Genomic DNA, 24,693 nt, shown 5'->3' on the forward strand with positions numbered 1-24,693 from the left:
TAATTACCTAAAATAGATGGAATAATACATTATATATATGTTCGTATGTGATTTTTTAATATTTATTTGTGATTTTTCATTTGTAAATTGTTTGTACTTAAGTAATTTTGTTAGTAGCATCCTATTGCTTGGGTTCGATGACCAGACCAGGAGAGGGATGTAACATTTAATACTATCAGAGCTACATGTTTAGCAGATTCTAGAACTAAATCGAGCTCATAATCGAGTCTAGAAGTACACGCCAGAGTTGAGTCGAGTCTGAGTCGAGATTTGGATGTTGATTACAATTGTTTCTGCTTTATAGTTAAAAGATGTCGAGTGAATCGAATAATGAAGTCGATCAGGAGATTCATATTAGCGATCATTCCATAAAAATTTTAAAAAGAGCTGAGTCAGTGGCATTGAGCATTCATTCAGCTAATGCACAACAACATAACGTTGATAGAGGTAATAATGAGGGTCAAGGTGATTCAAATCTACTTTGTGCTATAGCTGAAACACTTTAGAGGGTAGCGGGAGTTACTCCTGCTGTTGTACCTGTACCTGTTGTTCGACAGGCTCCAATTAAGGAATTACGAAGATATGGTACTACTGAGTTCTTGGGTTTAAAAGGGGTTGATCCCTCAGTTGCTGAATTTTGGTTAGAATCGACTAAACGTGTTTTGCAACAACTCGAGTTCAGCCCTCAGGAATGTGTAATTTGTGTTGTTTCTCTACTACAATGAGAAATGTATATGTGGTGGTAGACGGTAACATGCCATGTACCTTCTGAGCGATCCGATTGAGAGTTCTTTCAAAAAGAATTTCAGAAGAAATATGCCGGAGAGTTGTATCTCGAAGACAAAAAAAAAGAGTTTTTATTGTTGAAACAGAGTGAGATGTCAGTGGCTAATTACGAACGTGAGTTTTTGCGACTTAGTAAATATGCTATTGATTTTGTGCCATCTAAAGCTGAAAGTTGCAAACAATTTCTACATGGTTTACGTGATGAACTCAAAGTACAACTTGTATGACATCAAATTTCAGAGTTTTTTTATTTAGTCGAGCAAGCAAAAATGGTGGAGCAAGCTTTAGGTCTTGATAAAAAGACTGAGACTACGTGAGTTGTTGGAAAGCGAACAGGAGCTATTAGTTCGCATCTGCAACCAAAGTGAACTAAAGATTCTCGTGGTAATTGGAAATCGACAACCAACTATGTCTGTGGGCAGTGTGCAAGGCCCGTCCTAAGATGTTGAGATACCCAATTGCGAGCACTGTGGGAAAAAGCATGAAGCTAAATGCTGGAAATTGATCGAGACTGTTTTCATTGTGGATAGTTGGAGCATTTCGCTCGAGAGTGCCCGACAGGTGATAATGCTACTCCTGTCACTACTCAGAAGTCTGCACCTACGGCCAAGGGTCGTGGAATTAGTTATGGTGGTTCTGTTTCTAGAAGTGGTGCAAGAAAGGGGAATGATGCCGTTACTCATCAGTCATAGGCCAAAGTGTCGATTCTGGCATACACTGTACGAACTCGCGAAGAGGGTGGCGCTACTGATGTTGTAGCAGATATCTTTTTATTATATTATGAGCCTGTTTTTGCTTTAATAGACCCTAAATCTTCATACTCTTATACTAGTTCTGAATTGGTCAAATCGAAAAGTTTAAAATTTGAGATGTCTAAAGTATTCATGGTTATGTCGAATTTATTAGATTGACATAACTATTGGTAATTAATGAGGAAAATTATCTTATAAATACAATTTTATTTTATTTAATATTATTGAAATATTTAACACAAAATTTATAGTAAAATTAATTTTCGTAAAATACATTTATAAATATGTTTCCCAAATTTAGTTATTGCTTAATATTTAATATAAATTTTATATTGCATCTTCTTTTGTACACACATATATTTAAATATATTGTAAGTAATTACCTCATAATTAAAAGGTAATACTATAAATTTTCATAAAACTATTTCAACTTTCTCATATTATAAAAATTAAACTAAATTAAATATAACATACAATCACAACTTTAATATATGGACTACAGCTAACTTAAATATGTTTTAGAATGCAAATAAATATTATAAATGTGTATATTATTTAATAAAATTTAAATTAAATTATTATTAATTAATCGAAAATAAACAACCCTTGGCGAGGTTTAAATTTTCTTCAGCTCGACTAAAAGACACAAACCCCACACCCTTTTCGGTTTTCAGAAAGAAACGGCTCTCATGCTAATCTCTCAATCTCATGTTCAATTCTCTCAAACCAAAACCTTGTTGGCTGCACAAATGTCTCTCCACTTCAGGACCTTCTTCCAAACCCCACCACTACGACCTCCTTCTAATCTCTTCCTTAAAATCCGCTGCAACTCATTGCTCTATTTCTCATGGCCGAATAACCCATTGCCTCGTAATCAAATCAGGCTTCGCTTCCAACCCTTTTATCCTAAACACCTTGATTAACATGTACGCCAAGTGCGGCTTCCTTCAAGACGCTGAACGTTTGTTCTCTTCTTCTCCCAACCTGGACCCTGTTTCTTACAACATCATGATTTCTGGGTATGTAAAATCTGGTCGGTTTCATGAAGCACGTAGCCTGTTTGATCAAATGCCTAAAAAGGGTTGTGTTTCTTATACTACCATGGTAATGGGATTTGCTTCAAAGGGCTACTGGAGAGAAGCAATTTGGATTTTTAAGGAAATGAGATATGGTGGTATTTTGCCTAACGAAGTCACGTTGGCAAGTTTGATTTCTGCTTGTTCGGGTTTTGGAGGGATTTCCATTTGTAGGATGTTACATGGTTTGGCGGTTAAGGTGATCCTTGACGAGTTCGTTATTGTTTCAACCAATTTGCTGCACATGTACTGTGTTTGTGGGAGTTTAAAGGACGGGAGGGATTTGTTTAACCAGATGCTAGAGAAGAATGTTGTTTCTTGGAATGTGATGTTGAATGGGTATGCAAAAGCTGGGGATGTTGAGTTGGCTCGGGAGTTGTTTGAGAAAATTCCCATGAAGGAAAAAGATGTTGTTTCGTGGGGTACCATGGTTGACGCTTATGTTCAAGTAGATTGGTTAAGTGAAGCTTTAACAATGTTTTGTGCTATGTTACGTGAGGGAGTTGAGGCAAGTGACGTTATGATTGTCGATTTAGTTTCAGCATGTGCACGTTTGAGTGCGACCCTAGAGGGCTTTCAGCTCCATGGTAGGATTGTGAAGGCAGGTTTTGAATGTTATGATTTTGTGCAAGCAACTATCATTCATTTTTATGCAGCTTGTGGGAGGGTTGATCTTGCTTATTTGCAGTTTGAAGTGGGTGTCAAGGATCATCTTCCTTCTAGAAATGCTGTTATTGCAGGATATATAAGAAATGGAATGATCGAACAGGCGAGACGGGTATTCGATGAGATGGCTGAAAGAGATGTTTCTTCATGGAGCTCTATGATTGCCGGTTACGCGCAGAGTGAGCAACCTAACATCGCTTTAGAGCTCTTCCACGAAATGATAGCTTGTGGTATGCAGCCAAACCAAATAACATTGGCAAGTGTTTTCTCTGCAATTGCTTCTTTAGGCATGTTGAATGAAGGGAGATGGGCTCTTGAATATGTACAAAATAACTGCATCCCTCTTAATGACAACTTAAGTGCTGCTATCATTGATATGTATGCAAAATGTGGGAGCATCAATGCTGCTTTAGAAGTTTTTTGTCAAATCCGAGAGAAGGCCTCCACTGTCTCACCTTGGAATGCAATGATATGTGGCTTGGCCATGCATGGAGATGCCAATTTATCACTTGAAATATATTCTTACTTGGAAAGGAGGCATCATATCAAGCAGAATTCAATAACATTCATTGGGGTCCTTACTGCGTGCTGCCATGCTGGGTTGGTAGAACTTGGGGAGAAGTATTTCAAGCGTATGAAGAATGTATATAACATAGATCCTGGTATCAAGCATTATGGTTGTATGGTAGACCTGTTGGGACGAGCTGGTCGTCTAGAAGAAGCCGAGAAAATGATTATGAGTATGCCTATGAAGGCAGATGTTGTGATTTGGGGCACATTATTGGCAGCATGTAGAACACATGGGAATGTGGATATAGGGGAAAGGGCCGCAGAGAACTTGGCAAAGTTGGAACCATGTCATGGAGGGGGTAAAGTCCTTTTGTCCAATTTATATGCAGATGCAGGGAGGTGGGAAGATGTATTTTCTGTAAGGAGAGCAATGCAAAATCAAAGAGTGAAGAAATCTCCTGGCTACAGTGGTGTTGTATGATGATATTTTGAATTGGGTGTGTATTCAATCGGTTCAGTCAATTCAATTAAATGCTAATAGTATCTGTAGCAGGTTGCTTCAAGATGGTTCTATCTATTAATCAATTTTTGGACTTGCTTTTATTTGTGTATTTAGTATTTACTCTCATTGTTTCTTCATTCCTGAATATTTCGATTGTTCTTTTTACACCTTTGAACAGCTTTTTGACATTGCAACTTCCTCTAAGCTAGCTATTGGTGAAAGCTGGAATTGTTGATCTTATCAAGAGGCGCACTGATGACATGACACTAGCTATTGGTGATGGTGAGTTTTGTTTGTTATTTGCCGTGCTTAGATTTTGCTCTAGTGGTTCCATTGGTTTCTACAGTTCACATGTTTTAAGCTAGCAGTGATGTTTCTTTGATAATTATTTCATGACGGGCTAATGATGTTTCAATGATCCAAATGGCAGATGTTGGTGTTGGAATATGTGGTTGGGAAGGACGGCAAGCTGTGATGGCATCAGATTTTGCTATGGGCCAGTTCCGGTTTCTGAAAAGATTACTGTTGGTTCATGGTCATTGGAATTATCGGCATCTTGGTTACGTAATTCTTTACAACTTCTATCGCAATGCTGTTTTTGTGTTGATGCTATTCTGGTATGTACCATTTTTTGTTGTGAATCTGAGCCTTTTGAATTTCCTAGGTGCATTGTTCAAAAGAAAGGGGGAAAATACTAGGTAATTTTCCCCCACAGGTGCTCATTATTCGTTTTAAGCTGAATTAACTGACCAAAATTTGATACTTGAATGTTATTTTGGTTATCGATTAGGACTAATCCTGTTAAGTTTTTATACCGTTTTATTTGTTTTGGACTTTTAGTATGTGTTAATTTAATATCTTCATTGTATTTTGCTTCTAGATGTTGATCTCTTTTGATATTTTGGTTGGATACGTAGAATTATCTATTGAAAAAAAATGTTGAAGGGTTAATTTTGTTTGGTTAACGAAAACCAGCCAAATCAACTGATTAAGCTGTTCTTTCTTTTTCTGCAATTTGTGTAGTTAATGGATTTGGGTTTTCACAGTGATTTATTTTGTTTGTTGTAGGTACATATTATGCACAGCATCTATTGACTCACCATTTTGCTTATAATAATTGTGGCTTTACTTTCTCGCTTTCTTTTCAAAGTTATACATGAGATTTTTTGGCCTTCAGATATCCAAATAGCCAGAGATACTAAGAGAAGTGACTCCTAATTTGAGGTCAAAGCCAGATAAAGATTCCAGTTAGCATGTACTGATGTACATTACACCCTGTTTTGAAATGGTTACTCAAGTCAATCATTCATATATGGCTGTCCTGTGGCATGCAATTGTAAGTTATGGTAAGTGCATATTCCAATCTTTTTTGTGTTACAAGTTTCATACACCTGTTACTAATGAAATTAGTCAGCATTGCTAATGGATGCCTCTGAATGTTTTCCCACAATTTCCAACTTAATAATGAAAAGGACAAATTGTGATGATCCACTTACTAATATCAATCATAAAGATTCTTTCTCGGTTGTGACATTATGTAGAGATCTTTTAAGTAAAGAAGGTTCAATGGAATATTTTGTAGCTAATTTGGATGTTCGGAAATATTCTTTTTATTACCATAGTTTGATTAGCATGGTTGAGAAAAGATTAAACCACAGAGACATGCATTCCAATAAAAAAATTGAGGCAAGTGGTAATGTTGTACTCTTTCAATGCCTTGAATTGAGTAAATACAATTCCTTTCAAATATTTGACCTACTGTACTCGCCATCAAGTATAACTTAATATATGGTAGTCATTGGGACCATTATAAGCTTTTTGAAAATACATTAATACAGCAGTATACTGGTACCATATGTAATCTTATTGATGTTAAGCGTTGGTTGGTACAAGGGAAGTGGCCTGGTGCTTTATATGTCTAATGAACAAGGAAAAACAAAATGGTGGAAATTTGCCTCCAACAATAATTCGAGGAAAAACACAAATGAATGCCATGTATTTGAAGTTTACAGTCAAGAACTTGAATATTTAAATAGTTAATAGGGATCTTATGAAAATAAATGAAGTAAAGCATGTTTTAATTGGAAGATATATTAGTTGTGATACAATTTGCAACCATTAGATTTCATTTCAAAAGGAACAAATTATTAAATGTAACAAAAAAATCCATTAATCTGTCCAACCAAATTGATATGTATATGATAGTAGCAACAGTAGCATATAAACATTATTTCCATGGAACAGAAAATGTCTGATCGTTGCAACGCCAAACTGTTGGTCTCTTTGAAAAAAGAGAAACAAAGGAATCAATCTACTCCCCCATTGCAACAAAAGGGATTCCCCTGGTACACATGATGCATAATATATCCATAATTAGTACTCAAAATCTTTTAACTTTCTATTGCTTTATCCTCACACAGCTAAAATATAATCCAAGTAGAGCTTTTCACTGAATGTGTTCAGCTATTGGAAATGCAACATAAATTTCTTAATATGTAGTGCATTTAGACTGCATTCCTATGTTAACCGCAGTAGTTGCATCTCAAGCCTAGAGTTCCGAAAGTCTTGGGCATAGTTCCAGTATTTAAGGTGGGATATTTGGTTAGAGATCTTATGTTTGAACTTAACGCTCTCTTGAACCCAAGAAAAAGTCTTTAGTTTAGTTGTGTCAGAGAACGACTCTCACACAACACATGTCAGCCTAGACATATCATGCAAAACTTAGATTTCATTTGAAAAGGACAAGTAGATAGAAGCAAAAAGTGCCCAAATCATGTGATGGCCTAATGGTTGAGGGTGTTTACCGCCCCAAGTACGGCCTAGGTTCGAGTCGCGCTAGTCGCATTGGTTGTTCGAGCCTTGCCCTATTATTGTAATTCACCAAAAAAAAGTGCCCAAATCACATAAAATATAGTCAGCTTTCTTTATAATAATCACATTTTAATAAAATTAGTTATATTTCCAAGTGAAATAAATATAATAAATTTTAGTTAAGATATTATTTTAATAAAAAAATTAAATTTTATATAAAAAATAGATTAATCATATTTTATTGAATAAAATAACCTTGAATAAATAGAATTACATTTGTAAATTTTATTAAAGATGTGATCAAAATCTCACTAATTAATATTATTATTAGTATATTATAGATTTTATTTTGAATTTTTTAAAAAAATCAATAATGATCTAAACCTCAAATGCTGTTAAGTGTTAACAACCACCTCTCTATAACATTTAAAATTTTGATTGACAAACAAACAGGACTATTATAGAGAGGGCTGACCCTAGTTCTTCCTTTCTTGCTCCTCTAAAAAAAATAAAAGGTTATACTGAAGTAAAAATTAAAACTCCATGCTCTCTTGCATAGATCAGAGAAAATATGTTATACTAAGATCAATTTATTGACAATGATTCTTACCAGCCACCGTGCCTAGAGAAGTAATCATTATCCAATGAAATAGCAAGAGCAAGAGCAATTGCTCGCTCTGATAGAGTCAGTGGACGGCTTACATCCAACTCTTGGATCTGCAACAAAACCAATAAATTTGTGAACAAAAGAAGACTTAAAAACTTCCAATCTCTAATGCAGAAATTACCATGCTAGCGGGACCAGTCTTCAAGACGGGATCAGCCTTCCCAAAGCGGATGACATACTGTCCGGCATCTGTAAATATCTGCATGCAAATCATTTTGCCTATTAGATACCCATAACAAAAAGCTAAGAATTTTAATTCATGTAATAAAATGGATTCAGCCAAAAAAACCAACAATCTGGTAAGTTAGCATCAACCTTTTTATGCAATATCAAATATCATGCGTCTGAATAATGCAACTAGATTAGAAGTGATAGTATAGAAATGAACCCATCCCAGGCAAAACAAACAACAAAGAGCCATGCTCTAATAGCCTTAATTTCCCAAAAAGTAGCACCAATTGATATGTCAAGATTTTTCGGTTCCAATCGAACATTTTTAGTCTCCGCTTGCTTAGAGAGTAGGGAAGGCAATCTCATAAACATCACTAAGGTTTAGTTCTAAAGTTTGTTTAGATGGATAGGTCAGGAGAGGACATACCAATTCTGAGTAGAATTATGACCGAAAGCACTACAGCAAAAATTCAAAGTTAGCTGAAACAGATAATTGCACTCCCACATTGTCATACAAATGGTATGAAGGAAGTCAAAAATGAATCCAATGGATTATGATGATTGAAGTTTTTCCACTGACAAGGTTACTGCTGCATGGAGCAGAGATTCTCTATGCATTGCCTTTCTTCCAGCTACACTAAGTCCTAGAGTCATAGGCTCATTAAATAGTTGCAATCAGTGTGCTTCAAGGAAACAATATATGAAGATCTCATTTTTCACATCTAACATCTTTTACTATTTGTCGTTTTTGGTGAAAGAAAAGATGATAGAATTTATCAGGATGGAGAAAAAATAAGATAAAAGAACGAAAAACAAAAGTTCCAATGAAAAAGGGTAAAAGATATATGGTAAAATGGTAAAATGAGATTTTCATAATTTTTTGCTATGTTAAGCACTTTTGAAAAGATAAGATTATTGAGTCATCTTGGATTTACAACTCAATATTGAAAATCAAAAAAGAAAGCACAGATTTAGAAACAGGGAGGAAAAGAGGGTAGCATAAATCATTGATCATTGCTTTCAAGAAAACTAACCCTTATTCCCTAGAAATGCACAATAAGATCATCCTTTTCATATGCATAAAAAAATGTTTGTCAATGCCGACTATCAGTTTTCACCAACAATTTACCTTTTACAGAAATGAATATATAGAACACACTTTACATTTAGAAAATGGGGACTGCAAAATGTATGAATCAATAGCATCCAAGCTAGTTAGGAGAATTAGGACAACTCACAACCTCCCTGTTCTCTCCATTCCAAAACATTGTAAACCAGATTTCTACAATGATCAATCCACATCTTTCTTCTTCTCACTTGACTCTTTTGCTCACTTTGACACATCAAATCACACACTTCAACTTTTTGGACATCCACTAATATCTTTCTTATGGTATGAGAAAAGATCTTAGAAGAGAAACTCCTGAAGCAAACATGGAGCTCTACCCACTCCTCCAATCTCAAAATACTACACTTTGCTCCTAATAAGAGCTTTTGCTTATTTCAATATCTGATTACAAAGGGAACTATCTTGAGAGGTGGTACTTCGGTCTTTCTTATTTAGTATGCTAAAGTTACAAAGCATGTGCCATTATAAATTCAGGGACTATGACATTTTATGCCAGTCTCAGCAACTCAAAGAACTCATATCAGGCCAGAAACTTAAATGGAACAAAGGATTAATCTTTTAACCCGCCTTTTTTCCCTCTTGTGGATGAACCAGTAATGTCCTGTTGGTAAATCTCAAAAATTGAAGGAAATTAAGTTTACTGAAAGACTAAAACCTCTGCTCTGGCAAGTCAATAAAATTTCACCATAATAATGTATAAGCAAATATTTATTATGGAAAACTATGAAAAAAAACTAGAGCCCATGAACCAAGTGAGGATTAAAAGATGATATTTTTGAAAGAAGAAAACCTCAAAGCCAAAACCCCTCCAATCACGATCTATTTCTGCCAAAACTTGCCCATCAATGTCCTTCAAAGTAAAAGTCCAATTCCATAAGCCAGGATTTTCGACCACAGCAAATTGCTTATTCCTACGAAGAAAAGACAACCTCATTTTAATGCTAGATTTGAATGTAAAATAAAATTAACAAAACAAATTGCTCACCATCCTTGATTAGACTCTAAACAAGCAGTCTTGCAAGCATATGAAATTCTTAAAGTAATAGTAGTTCCATAATTCTGATAGATGCATAAAAGTGAGGAAAGAATATAAAAGGGGAAGGGGTGTTGGAAAGCAGATTCTGCTGTAATTGTATGAAGAAAGTTAAAAGAAATAACTAAGGGCATACACACATCCATACTATAATACAGAACTTAGTGCTTTTGCAAAACCATTGAAACATTGGGAAAAAAAAACAAAGAATTGGAGCAAGAAAGGAAATTAAAAGAAAGAAAAAGATAAAGAATGAGGAAAAAGTAATGACTATAATCCAACCACCAAATATTTCAGTAAACTAATGCCAAATTATACCACAAACTTCATACACTGTTTGCCAGAATTGACTATAAGCATAAAAAATTTGAACTAAAACAATCTATAGCTGGTAAACAAATTAACATATATTTATAGCATTTAACAACTACTGAATATAATATTGAAAATGGCTTGTTAAGATTACCCCAAGTACAAATCATACACCCTCCTCCAAAGATGCCACCGTCTGTGAACCACACCAATTTCCTAGGAAGGAATGACATTTTAAATCCTTTGAACTAGACGTTCTGTGCTAGATTCATACATACAAGAACAAATGCCAATATTGAAAATTTGCATACCTTACCGTCAATTTCTACATAAATTGAGCTGGTTATCCACCAAAAAGGCCTACGAACCTGAGGGTGTTAAAACAAAGTCTCAAAGCTAAAATGATGATATATTCAATAGTTGTGGGCCTTAAAACTTGTTACATTAGCTCAAAAGCAAATGCACATAATCTGCTTACCCTAAACAGCTCATTACCCATTGCATCAGTAATGTAAGCAACGAAAGGGCGCCTTAAGCGAAGCAACTGCACAAAAACATAGAAGTCAACGGTATGCAAAACATACCATTAAGAAAAGAATAGCAACCATGCGGTTGAAGCAATGCAGTGAAGCACAACTATAAACAATTTTTATACCAAAAACCAGTACAGGATCAGAACCCCAATTAATCATTACTCAAAGGAGAAGTTATTGAAGCTAAACAAGTGGCTAAGGTACAAGCAAACAAATAAACATAATGGTGATTCAAAAGAGTCCAAGTGAATGTAGACATATCTACAAGTTATCTAGACTTGTATCCACCTCTCAATGAGAAACCCTTGGTTACATATGTTTGTAAAGTAGTCAGTGTGTCAGATGTTACTTCATTGCTTACAGTTAGAGTTCCTAAAAGTAATCTCAAATCAGGCCTAATGGACAAAGTTAAGTAATGCTCAACATTTTAGGATTAGGCAGTGCCTTCTACACCGCATGACTGGTGATAAAAGCTAAAATATAAGAATACAACTGGCTCTCCTTGCTCAATCTATTTATCTGACCTAAAGAAACTTAGAAGCCATAGTCTACATGATATAATTGCAAGATAAACCAAAAGGCAAAAATTGCAAGTTATTTTATCAACAATGATATATGTAGATGACAATTAAATTAGTAAAACATACTCCCTTGATGTCACTTTGAAGAAGAATAAAAAGATAAAATAAAGCATAGTCTTGCAGGGATTTGGTCCAAGTTGGCAAGCTCAAAGTACTCAATTGTACCAACAAAAACTCACAATATCAAGCTTAGGTTGTTAAAACCAAAAATCATACAGCTTAGCCAAAAAAGGCATATGACTCAATTATTTGTAAAATGCTTAACCTTATTAGAAAGTTAACAAGTCGAAATAGAAAGCTCGTCCAATAAAAGCCTGCATAACAGAAGCCCAATCCTGTCTAGCAATGCATTTCTTTCCTAAGGCTGAAGCTAAGACACATGATTGAATGCAACAGACCGCAAACCTAGACCTAAAAAACCCCTATAGTCCCTCAAACCAAATTGCATCCATGGTTCTCACCAATTGTTTCTCTTCAAATGTCATCCCATCTACAATTGCAATAACCAAGACTAGCTTTTTTTTATTTGCCATCTCTTTCCCTATCTCTTTATCTTATATGTTCCTTAGCTTGAGACTGGTAGCTGCCATAGATTTGCTTTCAACAAGAGTTATTTGGCAGTAACATTTTGTTGTTTTAAGCTTAAGCCTTTGCTTGATTGGGAGGGTAAAAAGGTTGATGTAAAAAATTTCAACCCAACAACTAAGATAGAATGTAATATGATGATTATGAAATATAAACATTAGATTAGAAATGAGGTATATACTTTACCATATGAATTTCACAATCCTTTACACATTCCTTTGTGCATTTGATCAACCAAAAACACAGCTAACTATTTCATGCTGACCAAGATCACTACGCAAACAAGACTTTCCAGTGCTATGAAGTTTTTGAGGTGTGAATTTGTTCAAAATTGGTAAGAGGCTTTAGCCACTAAACTGGTATGTGAGCATTATCATTCTCATTTAAAGTGGTTGGCTTCTGCACTTCAAACAAATAGCATTAGTGCTCAATATTGATGCACCTTTGCCACCATCTCAAGTGCATACAAGTCCCATTTCATGCTATTTTGGGATCTTAATTTAAATAAAGCTTTTTCTTCATGCAATTAACATAATCCAGAAAACAAGAGGGTAGAAGTAATAACAAGACAATCAGACAACTAAGATTACTATTCATATCTGACCAAAGAATTTGAGGATTGGAAAAAAAGATCACAGAATCAGTCTTAATTGCTTCAAAAGAAAGGGTAACTGGGATTTTAATTTCAAGTGCATACAAGTCCCATTTCATGCTATTTTGGGATCTTAATTTAAATAAAACTTTTTCTTCATGCAATTAACATAATCCAGAAAACAAGAGGGTAGAAGTAATAACAAGACAATCAGACAACTAAGATTACCATTCATATCTGACCAAAGAATTTGAGGATTGGAAAAAAAGATCACAGAATCAGTCTTAATTGCTTCAAAAGAAAGGGTAACTGGAGGTAGTTGTGACTCATCATGAATGAAATGAACTTAAAGGCACTGTGAACAGAATTATACAGACAATTGCAGAAGAGCACAATGAATCAATACAATGGAAGCTTGATCTATAAACAACACGAAAGAGAATCGTCTAAGCTTGCAAATTGTTTCCAGCAAACTTGATTAAAATTTAAAAATGCAACGAAGTAATTATAAAGTTAAAAAACAGATAAACCCTTGGTCAATATTTTCATAGTAAAAAAAACTATCATAAAAAATGAATATACATTGAGTTTAATAGCTCACCTGTCTAGCAATGACGTTACTCTGCTCACGAATAAAACCAACAGGCTACAAAAATAAAGCTTACAGTTAGGTATTTCAGAAGGATTTAAGGTGCACAATTCTTTTCTTTTCTTTTTTTTTTCAATTTATTTCCATTTTGATACAAACTTAATTTCTTTAGGGAAAAATGGAAGAAAAGAATCTTAGAATCATACTTACTGACTGTGGGTAGCAAACATCCACTATTGCATATCGGTTCTCCTGTATTTTGACAAATATGATTAGAGAACAAATAAGAGAGTAAAAAGCAAAAGTAAGAACCAAAAAGAATATGAATATGAAAGAAAAAGGAATTTCTCAATTGAAATTCTACCTGATATGAAGTTCTCAATTGAAAGTTTTAGAGCAATAACACCAAAAAGAATATGAATATGAAAGAAAAAGGAATTTCTCAATTGAAATTCTACCTGATATGAAGTTCTCAATTGAAAGTCTTAGAGCAATAACTCGTCAAAGGAAAGAATGAAAATGCAGGATTGAATTGGGAATCTATGGCATTAAATGCCACTTAAAAGCATTTATTATATAAGGATGGAGTGGTTTATGGTAAGAGAACCAATCTGGCCAAGAATATGAAATCAAGAAATTCAAGCACCAAGTGCGAACAATGTAAAATTTGATAAGTGAAAACACGTGTCTTGACCATGTCCGACCGTATTTTTTTTTAGTATATTTTTCTTGTGTCCTAACATCTTTGGTACGTATTCCGACAGGTCAACAGCGTATCAGTGTCAAACATCAACACAACACCGACACGACACTTTCCAACATGTCCATGCTTCATAGCAACTAATGTCAGGAATTAACCTTAGCTAATTTTTAGGGATTTGATAGGTTATTATGTTTATTTTCTTTTTGTAAATCAATCTAACATGTATAACTAGGTTGTTTCCAAAAGGAATGAAATATAGAGTTTTTCTCTCCATTTGCATTTTACTATTGTTTTAATCACCAAAATATGATCCTTGAAGGATTCTAATATTGTTTGTTAGCAAAAGATTATGTTTCCATTGCATGTATCTAATAAATACTACATCTATCCTTGCTTGAGCACGTAAACGACTTCCTTCAAAACAAATTTACTTCATCACTACTGCCAAGGAAATATGCAATAAAACATGTAGTTCAAGATCGTTGCTACCTTCTCAAAAGTTTGAAATTCTAGTCGAGTTTCAACTAACAAAGAGAAATAGCACAATAAGAAAACCAAGTAAATAGAAGAATTCTTATTTATATCTTTTGTAACTAAATTTGTTAAAGTTACATAATCTATTGTAATTTTGAGTAATTAGGGTGCTATAGAGTCCTATCAAGGATTTTGCATTTAAATACAATATTGATTTTAGAATATAGCCTACAATTGTTTATGATACATTAGCATCTAGGAGCTTTTGCATTGTAGGATAAAGATTTCTAATTTTATTAAATATTATCTCTTCTCTTCGTCCTATCCCAATCTTCTGCAACTAATTTCAGCTAAATGCTCTTATTATATTCTAATTTTCTTTTTCCTTTTTAATCAACAGTTTCTCCTCTTCCTCCTTTTGAATCAATTGTACTGGAATATCCAAAAGAATTAATTCATGCATCATTTAGAACTAGAAAGTACAAACTATGTTTGTATGAAATATAGCTTTTCAACTACAACAAGATAATATAAAAGATCACCAAAGAAGAAATTACATATATGTAAACCCATTCACCACATAATAGTTAAACTCCTTATCAACTATAATAAAACAAATAAAAACCTCTTTTCCTTTTAGTGAGCATTTAGAAACTTCTTCTAGTTGCCAAAGAGCAAAAACAAGGAAAAACTGACAAAAGGAAAAATATCAACATTTACAGAAGCATGACAATTTATAGATCATCTCACTGTTAGAAAAACAATTAGATGATAAGCATCAATGTGATACTAGATGCTCGTACAGTGCAAAAATCAAGCTCTAATTTCTATTATAAAGAAACCAAGTGATAGGGAAAACAAGAACTACCTGCTCAAAACCTAGTACAAGATTGGCCCACTCAATATCCCTGGTGATTAGCAGATTGGACCTAGCAAGAAGAGGTGCAATTTGAGCCTGAATAATATGAGAACAACATGCGTCATATAATTTCTTTAATGTATAGGTGTCAAAACCTCTGAAAATAGCAACCATGAAAAGAAACTAAAACAAATGTAACATAACAGAATTAGCATCTAAAGTTAGTCTCAACTTTAGGTGAATGCATTCCCCTGCTCCAAGAGGTGGGTTTGAATCTCCCTTCACCCAGTCCAAAAAAATATGAAATGAAAGAAAAACTACAATGGAATTTACCTCCTCCGGTGATGTTGGCTTAAGAAAACTTGAGACAGATTGACTAACTGGTTGTTGCTTTAAAACTGGTGCAGCTTGATAAGCAGATTCTTCTTCTGTGACTATCCTGCCTGTAAAGCTATTTTCGGATGGATGTTGGAAAGGTTCCTGTGCCTCATCATAATTTAGCTGCTTACCTTTTCTTCTTCTTTTTTCAAGATCCTTTCGCATTTTTCTATCTGCAATCCAAAGCTGTGCAAGAAACTTTCTACTCAAAGAAGTTTCATTGTTGGCAATGTCTCCATAATGGCAAAATGTAGAACCACTTTGCATTGACCGAAGAGGATTTCCTCGAAAAGAGCAAGGTAGGTTTGATCTCCAAAACAAATTTCTCCCAGACATCAAACTTTCCTGGGAACTCATTCCACCATACCCAAGACATTCCTGTTGCGGAAGTTGTTGGTGAAAATACCTTTGAGCTCCAATACTATGACGAATGCAAGGCTTTGTTGGGCCAAAAATACCATAAAGATGTTTCTTCACAACATGACAAGGGAATGGTGCACCTAATGAGAATATCTCCCTAGCGGTTTCATTAACATTGGACATGCAGCGAAACCGCTTCATTCTATTCATCTAGTACAAATAAAGCAGTACCTGGAAGACCGTAGAACTTATCACAATTGTTTTACTATAAACTTCGTTTAAACGAAATTTGCTAACATATTAAGAGAATAAACTATAAACAACTGGTTTACATGAAGTTCCTTCCTTTCTTTCTTTCTTTTTAGGGAAAAAAAATCTTAATCTTAATCTGCCCACATAGGGAAAACAAAAGCAATATTCATGAAATAACCCTATAAAATCAACACATTTATTTATTTGGGGGGAAAACAAACAAAAAGAGAAGAAAATACTGAAGAATCAAACCTGATTGCTTTAGCGTATTGCCAGCGTCGTAGGGTTTGGCTTAAACTGAAGGGATCGGGGCAGGAGCCATGTGAGAATAAAAAAGCGATTGAAGGTAAAGGGGAGGGAGCCGCTGGAAACGGGAGAGTTGGGTAATATTGGAACGGGAGGGAAATACTCCTCTTAGGAGTAAATATAATTAGTTTAATCTTTTGCATAAGGGTAAACCATATCATTAATTAAAAAATTACATTTTAATCACTAAAGATAATGCGTAATTTAATTAGTATAATAATAAATTTAATCCTCAAAATTTATATATTATCTTTATTAGTTAAGCAATTAAAACAAAAATTTATTTATAATTAGTCAACAATGATATGGTTTACCATTTACATAATTAAATATCATTAACTGTTCTTATTAATTTTTTATTTTCCTAGTAAAATAAATTGTAATAATCTTTTCAATTTATTTTTACTTTTAGCTTAAATCTAAAAGATAATATTTACATCCTTCCTTAAAGTCTTTTATAAAGTTAAAATATAGTTATAATTGAATATTTAAGTCTCATGTTATTTTAATTTCAAAATCTTACTTCATATTTAACTTTTATTTGTTAAAACTATATCATTTACTTATACTTTTATTTAACCAAATTTTATATTATATATTCTAACTCCTTTTTAAGTATTTAGAGTAAAAGTTACACATTAACCCTTCTAGAATAAAAACAATAAAATAAATTCAAATAACTACTTCTATGACTAATTAATTAGACAAATGGATGAACTAATTCCTTTAATATCAATCATCATCCACCCTCCTTATGTAATGAACCGACTACAATAATATTTGGTAAGACATTATTATCCGCTAGATATGCATATTTAAGCTTTTCGGGCAATGGTTTCAACTCCAAAGTAGGTGGCTTCTCAATAGAAGGTATCATCTTGTCATAAGCATTGGGCAATCGTCCCAAAGGTTCTTTACAATGACGCAACCAATCCAGTTGAGTGGCAAGTCTTATATCACTATCTTAAAAAAGACTCAAATTGTTTTCCTCATTATTATCAGATAAAGAGATAGTAGACATGTAAACATCTAGAACTTTATAGTCCCACGGCTCTTGAAAATCCTCATCACAATTTGAAGAGCATCCACTTTCAACTGATGGAGAAGGATTCATGGTTATCTCCTCACATTAGGATTGACAATACACAGTCTCATGAAAACCATGTGCTTTCATTAGAGCCAGCTTTCCCAAAGGTGACATTAACCGCGAATCATCAAGTTTATACACTTTATCACACTCTATGTTATTAGATTCTTGTTTACATTTAGCTTAGAAAACTACACATAATCCCAAGCCATAGCATTAGCACTAATATTTTTCTAAGATAAGGAACACCTCTTATACATCTTGAATCCAAATACTTCCACCTGTTGAAACATTTACCTTCGCTTTACTCAAATTATCCAAAACATCATAAAAACATTGTAATTGAACTTCCTTAGTTACTCCACTTAAATGACAAACAATTCTCTTAAATCACTCCCATGCTTGTTCAACCGTGCCATTTGCTTCTTGTGTAAAGTAGAAAAACTATTGCGAAGTGGCCATTCATGTAGTGGCGAACTCAACCTGCAAGTCACGAGCTCACTTGAAGTTGCAAGCTCAAACATGTCTGCGAGCTCTATGTGTACAAGCTCAATTGAAGCTGCAAGCACAACCATAAATGCGAGCTCATCAAAAGATGCAACATCAGCCCAAGTTGCTAACTAAGTTAAGAGCGAGTTGTTATGGGATTTTGGCGAGCACCTAGTTGAAGTGCAAACGGGGTTCGCATATCCTGCTATTGATGTTTTGTTTAAATTTACTTGTTAAGGTTAACGTGTTGAAACAAGCAGAGTTAGTATTGAAATGATGTTTTTAGGTATCGATTTACCTAATCAAGTTGTGTACAAGTTTTACTTTTATTTTTCTAAGACAAATTTAGTACGATTAGTTGATAACTTGTAATCATTTCACATATATATTGTAGTCTTGTTGGAATGAAATTAGGAGAGACTTTGATAGTAGTTAAAAATCTGCTAAGTATTTTTCCTTGTTTTCTCTTTATTTTTCGTTGTTTTGTTCTCTCAACTTCTCAAAACACAAACAATTGATATCAAGAGCCTAAGTCTTTAAAGGCCTTGTGTTTGTTTTTCTTGTTGAAAAGAGTGTTGATTGTATCTTGTTTGTAGTGCAATTTCATCTAGAAGTTTTATACCACCTCCACCTCATATCTTTGCTGGAGAAAACTACCATATTTGGGTAGTGAAGATGAAGACGTATCTTCAGGCATATGACTTGTGGGAAGTTGCTGATTTAGATAAAGAACCACCACATTTGCAAACTAATCCAACTATAGCTCAAATTAGACAGCATAGTGATGAGGCTGCTAAGAAGTACAAGGCTTTCTCTTGCCCGCAAAATAGTGTGTCTGATGTTATTTTCACAAGAATCATGGCTTGTGAAACTCCCAAACAAGCCTAGGATAAGTTAAAGGAGGAATTCCATAGGCCTAAAAAGACAAGGCAACAAAAACTTTTGAATTTGAGGTGAGACTTTAAGAACCTGAAGATGAAAAAGACTGAAATGACCAAGCAGTATGCAAATAGGATCATGTCCATTGTCAACAACATAAGGCTGCTTGGCGATCAATTCAATGATCGAAGATATGTTGAAAAAGTCATCACAACATTGCTAGAGAAGTATGAGTCCAAGATCTAATCCTTGGAGGACTCGAGAGACTTGACAACAATCTCTCTATCAGAGCTCATAAATGCTATATATGCACATGAGTAAAAAAGAGCAAGTAGAGAAGAGGACCACGTAGAAGGTGCTTACAAGCTAGAAACAAGGAGAATCCATGTTCTTCAAGCAATAGGGGCAAGAAGAAATGGAATCAAACAAAAGAAAGGCCAAAAAGATATGGTGAGAAGAAAAAGTATCCACCATGCTCAAATTGCAAGAAGATAGGTCTTTTAGAAAAGTTTTGCTGGACCAGACCTAGTGTGCAGTGTAAAAATTGTAACCAATTTGGCCATGATGTTAAGATTTGCAAAAACTAAGTGCAACAGTAGTCTAATCAGGCTCAAGCTACTGATGAAAATCAAGCTTAGGACTGAAGCTTTAATGCTAATGAAAATAAAGCTGTAACACCCCTTACCCGGTCCTATCACCGAACCCGAGTTACAAGATGTTACATTAACTAACGAAACTTAATCACATGCATACATGGCTTCGAGAAAGATCTACAGTTACTAAATTAATATTTTTAGAGGCATTCAAGTTTAATTAAACATTTTTTAAGACAATAAAAATAGATATATCGGTCATGAAAATTGATTTAATTTAAAACCTATTGAACAACATAGGTATCGGTACTAAAGTACAGGTATCGATATTTTGTAAAATAGGTATCGATACAAGAAAGAAAATGATACCAAAGTAGCATTCTTCCAATTATTGATTTAAACTGTTTTATCAATACCTTAGTAGGGGTATCGATATTTTTGTCAAGAGTATCAATACTCGTATAAGGGTATTGATACCAATATTGGATTTTTTCAAATTTGAAAACATCTCAACTTCAAGGTATCGATATTCGTATCCCGAGTATCAATACATTTACCTAAAATAACAAAAATTCACAAGTTAAAAATGTATTTCATGCTCAAACAACCTTCTAACTCAACATGCAATCATTATTCACTTCAACCAAATCCACTGTCAACATCAAACTATTCCATAAGCCATATAGACATGTATTCGTCAAGCAACTAAATAATGTATTACTAATATAAATCTTAAGTATAAAATTTGTCCACATCTATGCTTTTAAATAAAAATATCTAACATGCATTATCAACCATAATCTTAAACGTCAATTTAATCATAAACAAAGTTCAAAACAACATCCACATTCCATCAATCCAATACCAAAATAGAATTAATAAAATCATGCTAATAATCAAAACTATTACTGTAACTCAAATTGCATTTATTCAAAATATCCAAATACTATAAAACCACCTACTCGAAAATTATTGCCTTGCTTGGATCACTTCCTTTGTCGCTCTACTCACACCGAAACACTACTTATCCACATGGTTTTAATGTAGAGTGTGGAACGACGGAAATGTACAAGTGTACACAATCGCAATAAGTAATAAAGTGACAAGTAAATGTCAAGTTATCGTACCCACAGGGACTGTGAAAAGAATTATTTATGAATGCTACTTAAAACACTTTGGTGAAGAAAAATATTTTGTTTGAAGAGAGTGATTAAAAAATAAGATTTTAAACTAAGTAAACTAAATAAATAAATCTCAAATGCATTATTTCAAAATACGATTTTAATCAAGATGACATAATTGTGTTAGATTAATTACATTTTTTAACTTAGAATTATTAAACTCATGTCTATATTGTTACGACTAAGTTCACGACAACTCAATAATTTGCTAACTTATGAACGTACTCACCTACCAAAATCCATTTATCTCTTGACTATATCCCTATGTCAATTCAACCGATTAAATAAATCTTAATAGACAAATACGTTATTGCACATACATATTTATTAAATCGAAATAATCTCTTGTACATATCCCTATGTCAATTCAAACAATTAACTCGATTTAATAAGCACATAAAAGACTATGTAAGGTAACAAAGTATCCTTACCTTGAAACAGTTTAATCACAATAATCTTGCAAGTTATGCAAGGCAAATGTATTGTTAGATACCGTTGCTAATTTAACCCTCAACTACCTTAGATGATTAAACATGCACTGATTAAGTATTGTGTCCATTAATTACAATTTCAATCCGTTTAAATAATTAATTCATTAGTTACCTAACAATTGTAATGCAAGAATAACTTAGTAATGATTTTACTTAATCAAGCATCTTACCGAGGCCTATAACAACATAAACACAATTTTAATAAATTTAACAAACGAAATGCAATCAACCTAACACGAATTAAATTCAAGTTAAATTGATTAAATTAACCATTCCAATAACATAAATATTCATAGATATGTTCAGCACAACAATAACAAAAATTAAAGAGATTGGGAACAAGAATCAAATCCGGTGGTTTTCCGTGGCTTGACTAGTTGCTCCGTTCTTCCTTCTCCGTTGTCCTCGTCGACCAAGGCTGCTATGAACACTTAATTGTTGCTCCAAATAGCTAATGAATGCCCCTTTCCCAATAGGATAAATCGGCAAAAGAGCAAGAGAATTTTGGGATGGAAAGAAGAGAGAAAGTGGAGAGAAGAGAGGAAAGATGTGAATGCTTGAGGTATGTTCTAAAATGACCAGCCTAAGGGGGTTTTTATAGCTGAGGAAGGCTGCTAAAAATAGCTAAAATTATCAACCAAAGAGCCCTCCCTTGGCTGGCCACACACGTGGCCAGGTTGATAGTTTCAACTTTGCTAATTTAGGCTTGGGGCAAATCTATAAAGCCACCAATTGTGGATGGGTTTGAATGCAACTTGAACAAGTCTTCAAGGGCCTCTTTGCAAGCTTAAATAATCAGCTAATAAGCTGATTTAGGCCAGCTCTTGGGACGATTTTTGGGCTGTCCATTTCTTGGTCGGTTCGGTTCACTGGGTTTAGTTCAACTGGACCACTTTTTCATAATTAATTAGTAATAATTTATTAACCCAAATTAAATTGGATATAAATTAAAATTAATTATATTGTAACACCCCAAACTCGGCCTAGGAGTTATGGCCGAATCTGGCAGTGTCACATTGAGGTGTTTAGCGTAAAACTTGTTGTCGTTGAAATCTTTAAAGTCAATTAATCATTTTGTTATTAAACGGTGATTCCAAAACAAGTTGTTCATTTCCAAGCGTGCATCATTAAAAGCTAATCACTTTTAAAACATTATAAATTTTCCAAAATCTCATTTATTGCGAAAGTTTTTTTTGGAAATGTTGCGAAAACGTGGTGTCTTTGAAAACAGTTACCTTTTGAAAACCCGTCTTTTTCTACAACTAGCAGTTTATATCAAACTAAATAAATAAAAACCCCAATTTAAAGTTTATAACTTTAAAGAGACCTTTTTACATAAAATATACCCAAATTCAATTTTCTTATAAATTAAAGGCTAAAAATGAAAGCTGATGCGGTTGTGTGGCCATCATCGAGTCCTTTTTACATAAAAATACCCAAATTCAATTTTCTTATAAATTAAAGGCTAAAAATGAAAGCTGATGTGGTTGTGTAGCCATCATCAAGTCCCTCATAGCACCGACCCGCCTACAACTGGGGATTACCTGTACAGTTAAACAGAGGGGTGAGTTTATGAAACTCAGTGTGTAATCCCCTAACAAGCAAACAGTCAATTAAATAGTAAATAAATACAGTTTGGGCCTGAGCCTGTTACAGTAACAATCTAGTTCAGTGTGGGCCTAAGCCCTTTCCCTTAACAGTAAATGATTAGGCTTGAGCCCATCACAATGCCACTAGTCAATAGGGCATTTGCCCAATTTCAGTAATAATATCAGTGGGGCCTTAGCCCATAACAGTAACAGATATCAGTCATGCAGTGAACAGTACGTAATATCATTAATCGATGCAGTAATAGTACAAAACCATTAATCAGTACAGATATGCAGTTAGAAATCCTACTCAATCCAACTGCTACACACCACTCCGTCCCGCCAAACACATTATGTGAGGATAAAATCGACCCACCCAGCCAAACACACCAATATTAGCACCGGTTGTGGCACTAAACAGTATTGCAACAAAGCTACCAGTAAAATATACGGCATATAGCCATTAGCAGGTCCAGAGTCGTCTTAGGTGACCAGTGCAACCTTATCAGTACGGTACACTTCCTCCAAATATAACAACCCATCCCCATACAATATATCGTGACATAATATCATACGTGTATGTAAAATGTCATGCTCAATCATAGTCATACATATCATAGAGCAAATCAGTCATACATAACATAAGGCCATAACAGTCATTTCATCTCCTAGGGGTATAACAGTCATTTTACCCTATGGGAGTATTTCGGTCATTTTACCCTATTGGGGTATTTTGGTTATTTTATCTATTTTGGGGTATCGGTGCAGATATCGACCTCTCGAAAGGTCCACAGTCACCTCGAGTGACTCAGGTAACCTAAATGGTCATAACAGTGTAAATGGGCCAAAGGCCCATTACTTGGCCCAAGTGGGCCCACACACTCGTGCGGCCTGTTCAGCCCAGATTTCACTATGGCTATGAGATCTACATAGCCCAGTCCAGTATTTACCACAAATCATGGATTTTATCCATGTGGGGCCCACGAGTCTATTGGGTCCACACGACCTATTTCGGCCCAACGTGGCCCATTACGACCTAAGCCCATGAAAACGCTCATAGAGGCCTCCACAATCTATCGCCCATGATTCGTGGGTTTGGCTTACCACAAGAGCGATCGTACGCTCGTGTGGTCTCAAACGTCGTAGTTCCGGCTTTTCGACTTTTGCCGTTCTACAGTTATAGTGAGGTGTTTACACACCTGATGCGATTTGCAGATTCCCTTCGTTCCGAAACTCTTATTCTGAAAATCAATGATCATCGCACCCTTGGTTTCCAGACAATGTGTCAATCAACCTCGACCACCACTTACACAAAAGTTACCATCTTTATATTAGACTCATACTTGACAAACCATCTCAATTGCACCCCACTTACCACCCAATATTGTTTCTCAAAAAGTAACAGGTGACTCCTTATCATACCATAATCACTTACCAACAACGATAAATTAGATTGCAGATCAGAGATTTAACGTACAAAGAACTGAGAATTGGGATTAATCTATCAGTATTCGACCAATGGAGAGCACTTAAGGGAGAGGAAGAGAAAAATCGTACGCTCCCAATTGATCAACGAACCCTTGCTAAAGTTGAGAGCTATTCGGCAGAGCTTAAAAAAAGAAGAAGGGAGAATCGACTAGGAGAGAAAATTGAAAAGAAAAATGGCGAGGGAGGAGAGAAGCTGTATTCGGCCAATGTTGAAAGAAAAGGAATGAAACCTGAATTCTAACTCTCACCAAATCAGCAACAACCCTAAA

General features: G+C 34.5%; 2 protein-coding genes across 3 annotated transcripts; one reads left to right on the forward strand and one right to left on the reverse strand.

Moving 5' to 3' along the window:
• Positions 1 to 2,193: 2,193 nt before the first annotated feature.
• On the forward strand, positions 2,194 to 5,715 carry LOC105798595 (pentatricopeptide repeat-containing protein At5g19020, mitochondrial). Of its 2 annotated transcripts, none has more exons than XM_052620487.1 (4): positions 2,194 to 4,287; positions 4,471 to 4,574; positions 4,723 to 4,909; positions 5,361 to 5,715. In XM_052620487.1, the coding sequence occupies exon 1, from the start codon at positions 2,247 to 2,249 to the stop codon at positions 4,269 to 4,271; it is 2,025 nt and encodes a 674-aa protein (XP_052476447.1). In that variant the 5' UTR covers positions 2,194 to 2,246; the 3' UTR covers positions 4,272 to 4,287; positions 4,471 to 4,574; positions 4,723 to 4,909; positions 5,361 to 5,715. The 2 variants fall into 2 exon arrangements, with proteins under 2 accessions (XP_052476447.1, XP_052476448.1); XM_052620488.1 differs by having other exon boundaries at positions 5,470 to 5,715.
• A 674-nt stretch (positions 5,716 to 6,389) lies between these two features.
• LOC105798596 (altered inheritance rate of mitochondria protein 25) lies at positions 6,390 to 16,718 on the reverse strand. Its single transcript, XM_012628718.2, has 12 exons — positions 16,574 to 16,718; positions 15,665 to 16,300; positions 15,341 to 15,427; positions 13,506 to 13,547; positions 13,308 to 13,352; positions 10,894 to 10,959; positions 10,727 to 10,783; positions 10,570 to 10,631; positions 9,861 to 9,981; positions 7,892 to 7,969; positions 7,714 to 7,820; positions 6,390 to 6,634 (listed from the first exon to the last, which is right to left on the reverse strand). The coding sequence occupies exons 2-12, from the start codon at positions 16,277 to 16,279 to the stop codon at positions 6,604 to 6,606; spliced, it is 1,311 nt and encodes a 436-aa protein (XP_012484172.1). The 5' UTR covers positions 16,280 to 16,300; positions 16,574 to 16,718; the 3' UTR covers positions 6,390 to 6,603.
• Between the last annotated feature and the right edge of the window lie 7,975 nt (positions 16,719 to 24,693).

This window comes from Gossypium raimondii, chromosome 9, assembly GCF_025698545.1.
Source record: "Gossypium raimondii isolate GPD5lz chromosome 9, ASM2569854v1, whole genome shotgun sequence".
Classification (NCBI taxonomy): domain Eukaryota; kingdom Viridiplantae; phylum Streptophyta; class Magnoliopsida; order Malvales; family Malvaceae; genus Gossypium; species Gossypium raimondii.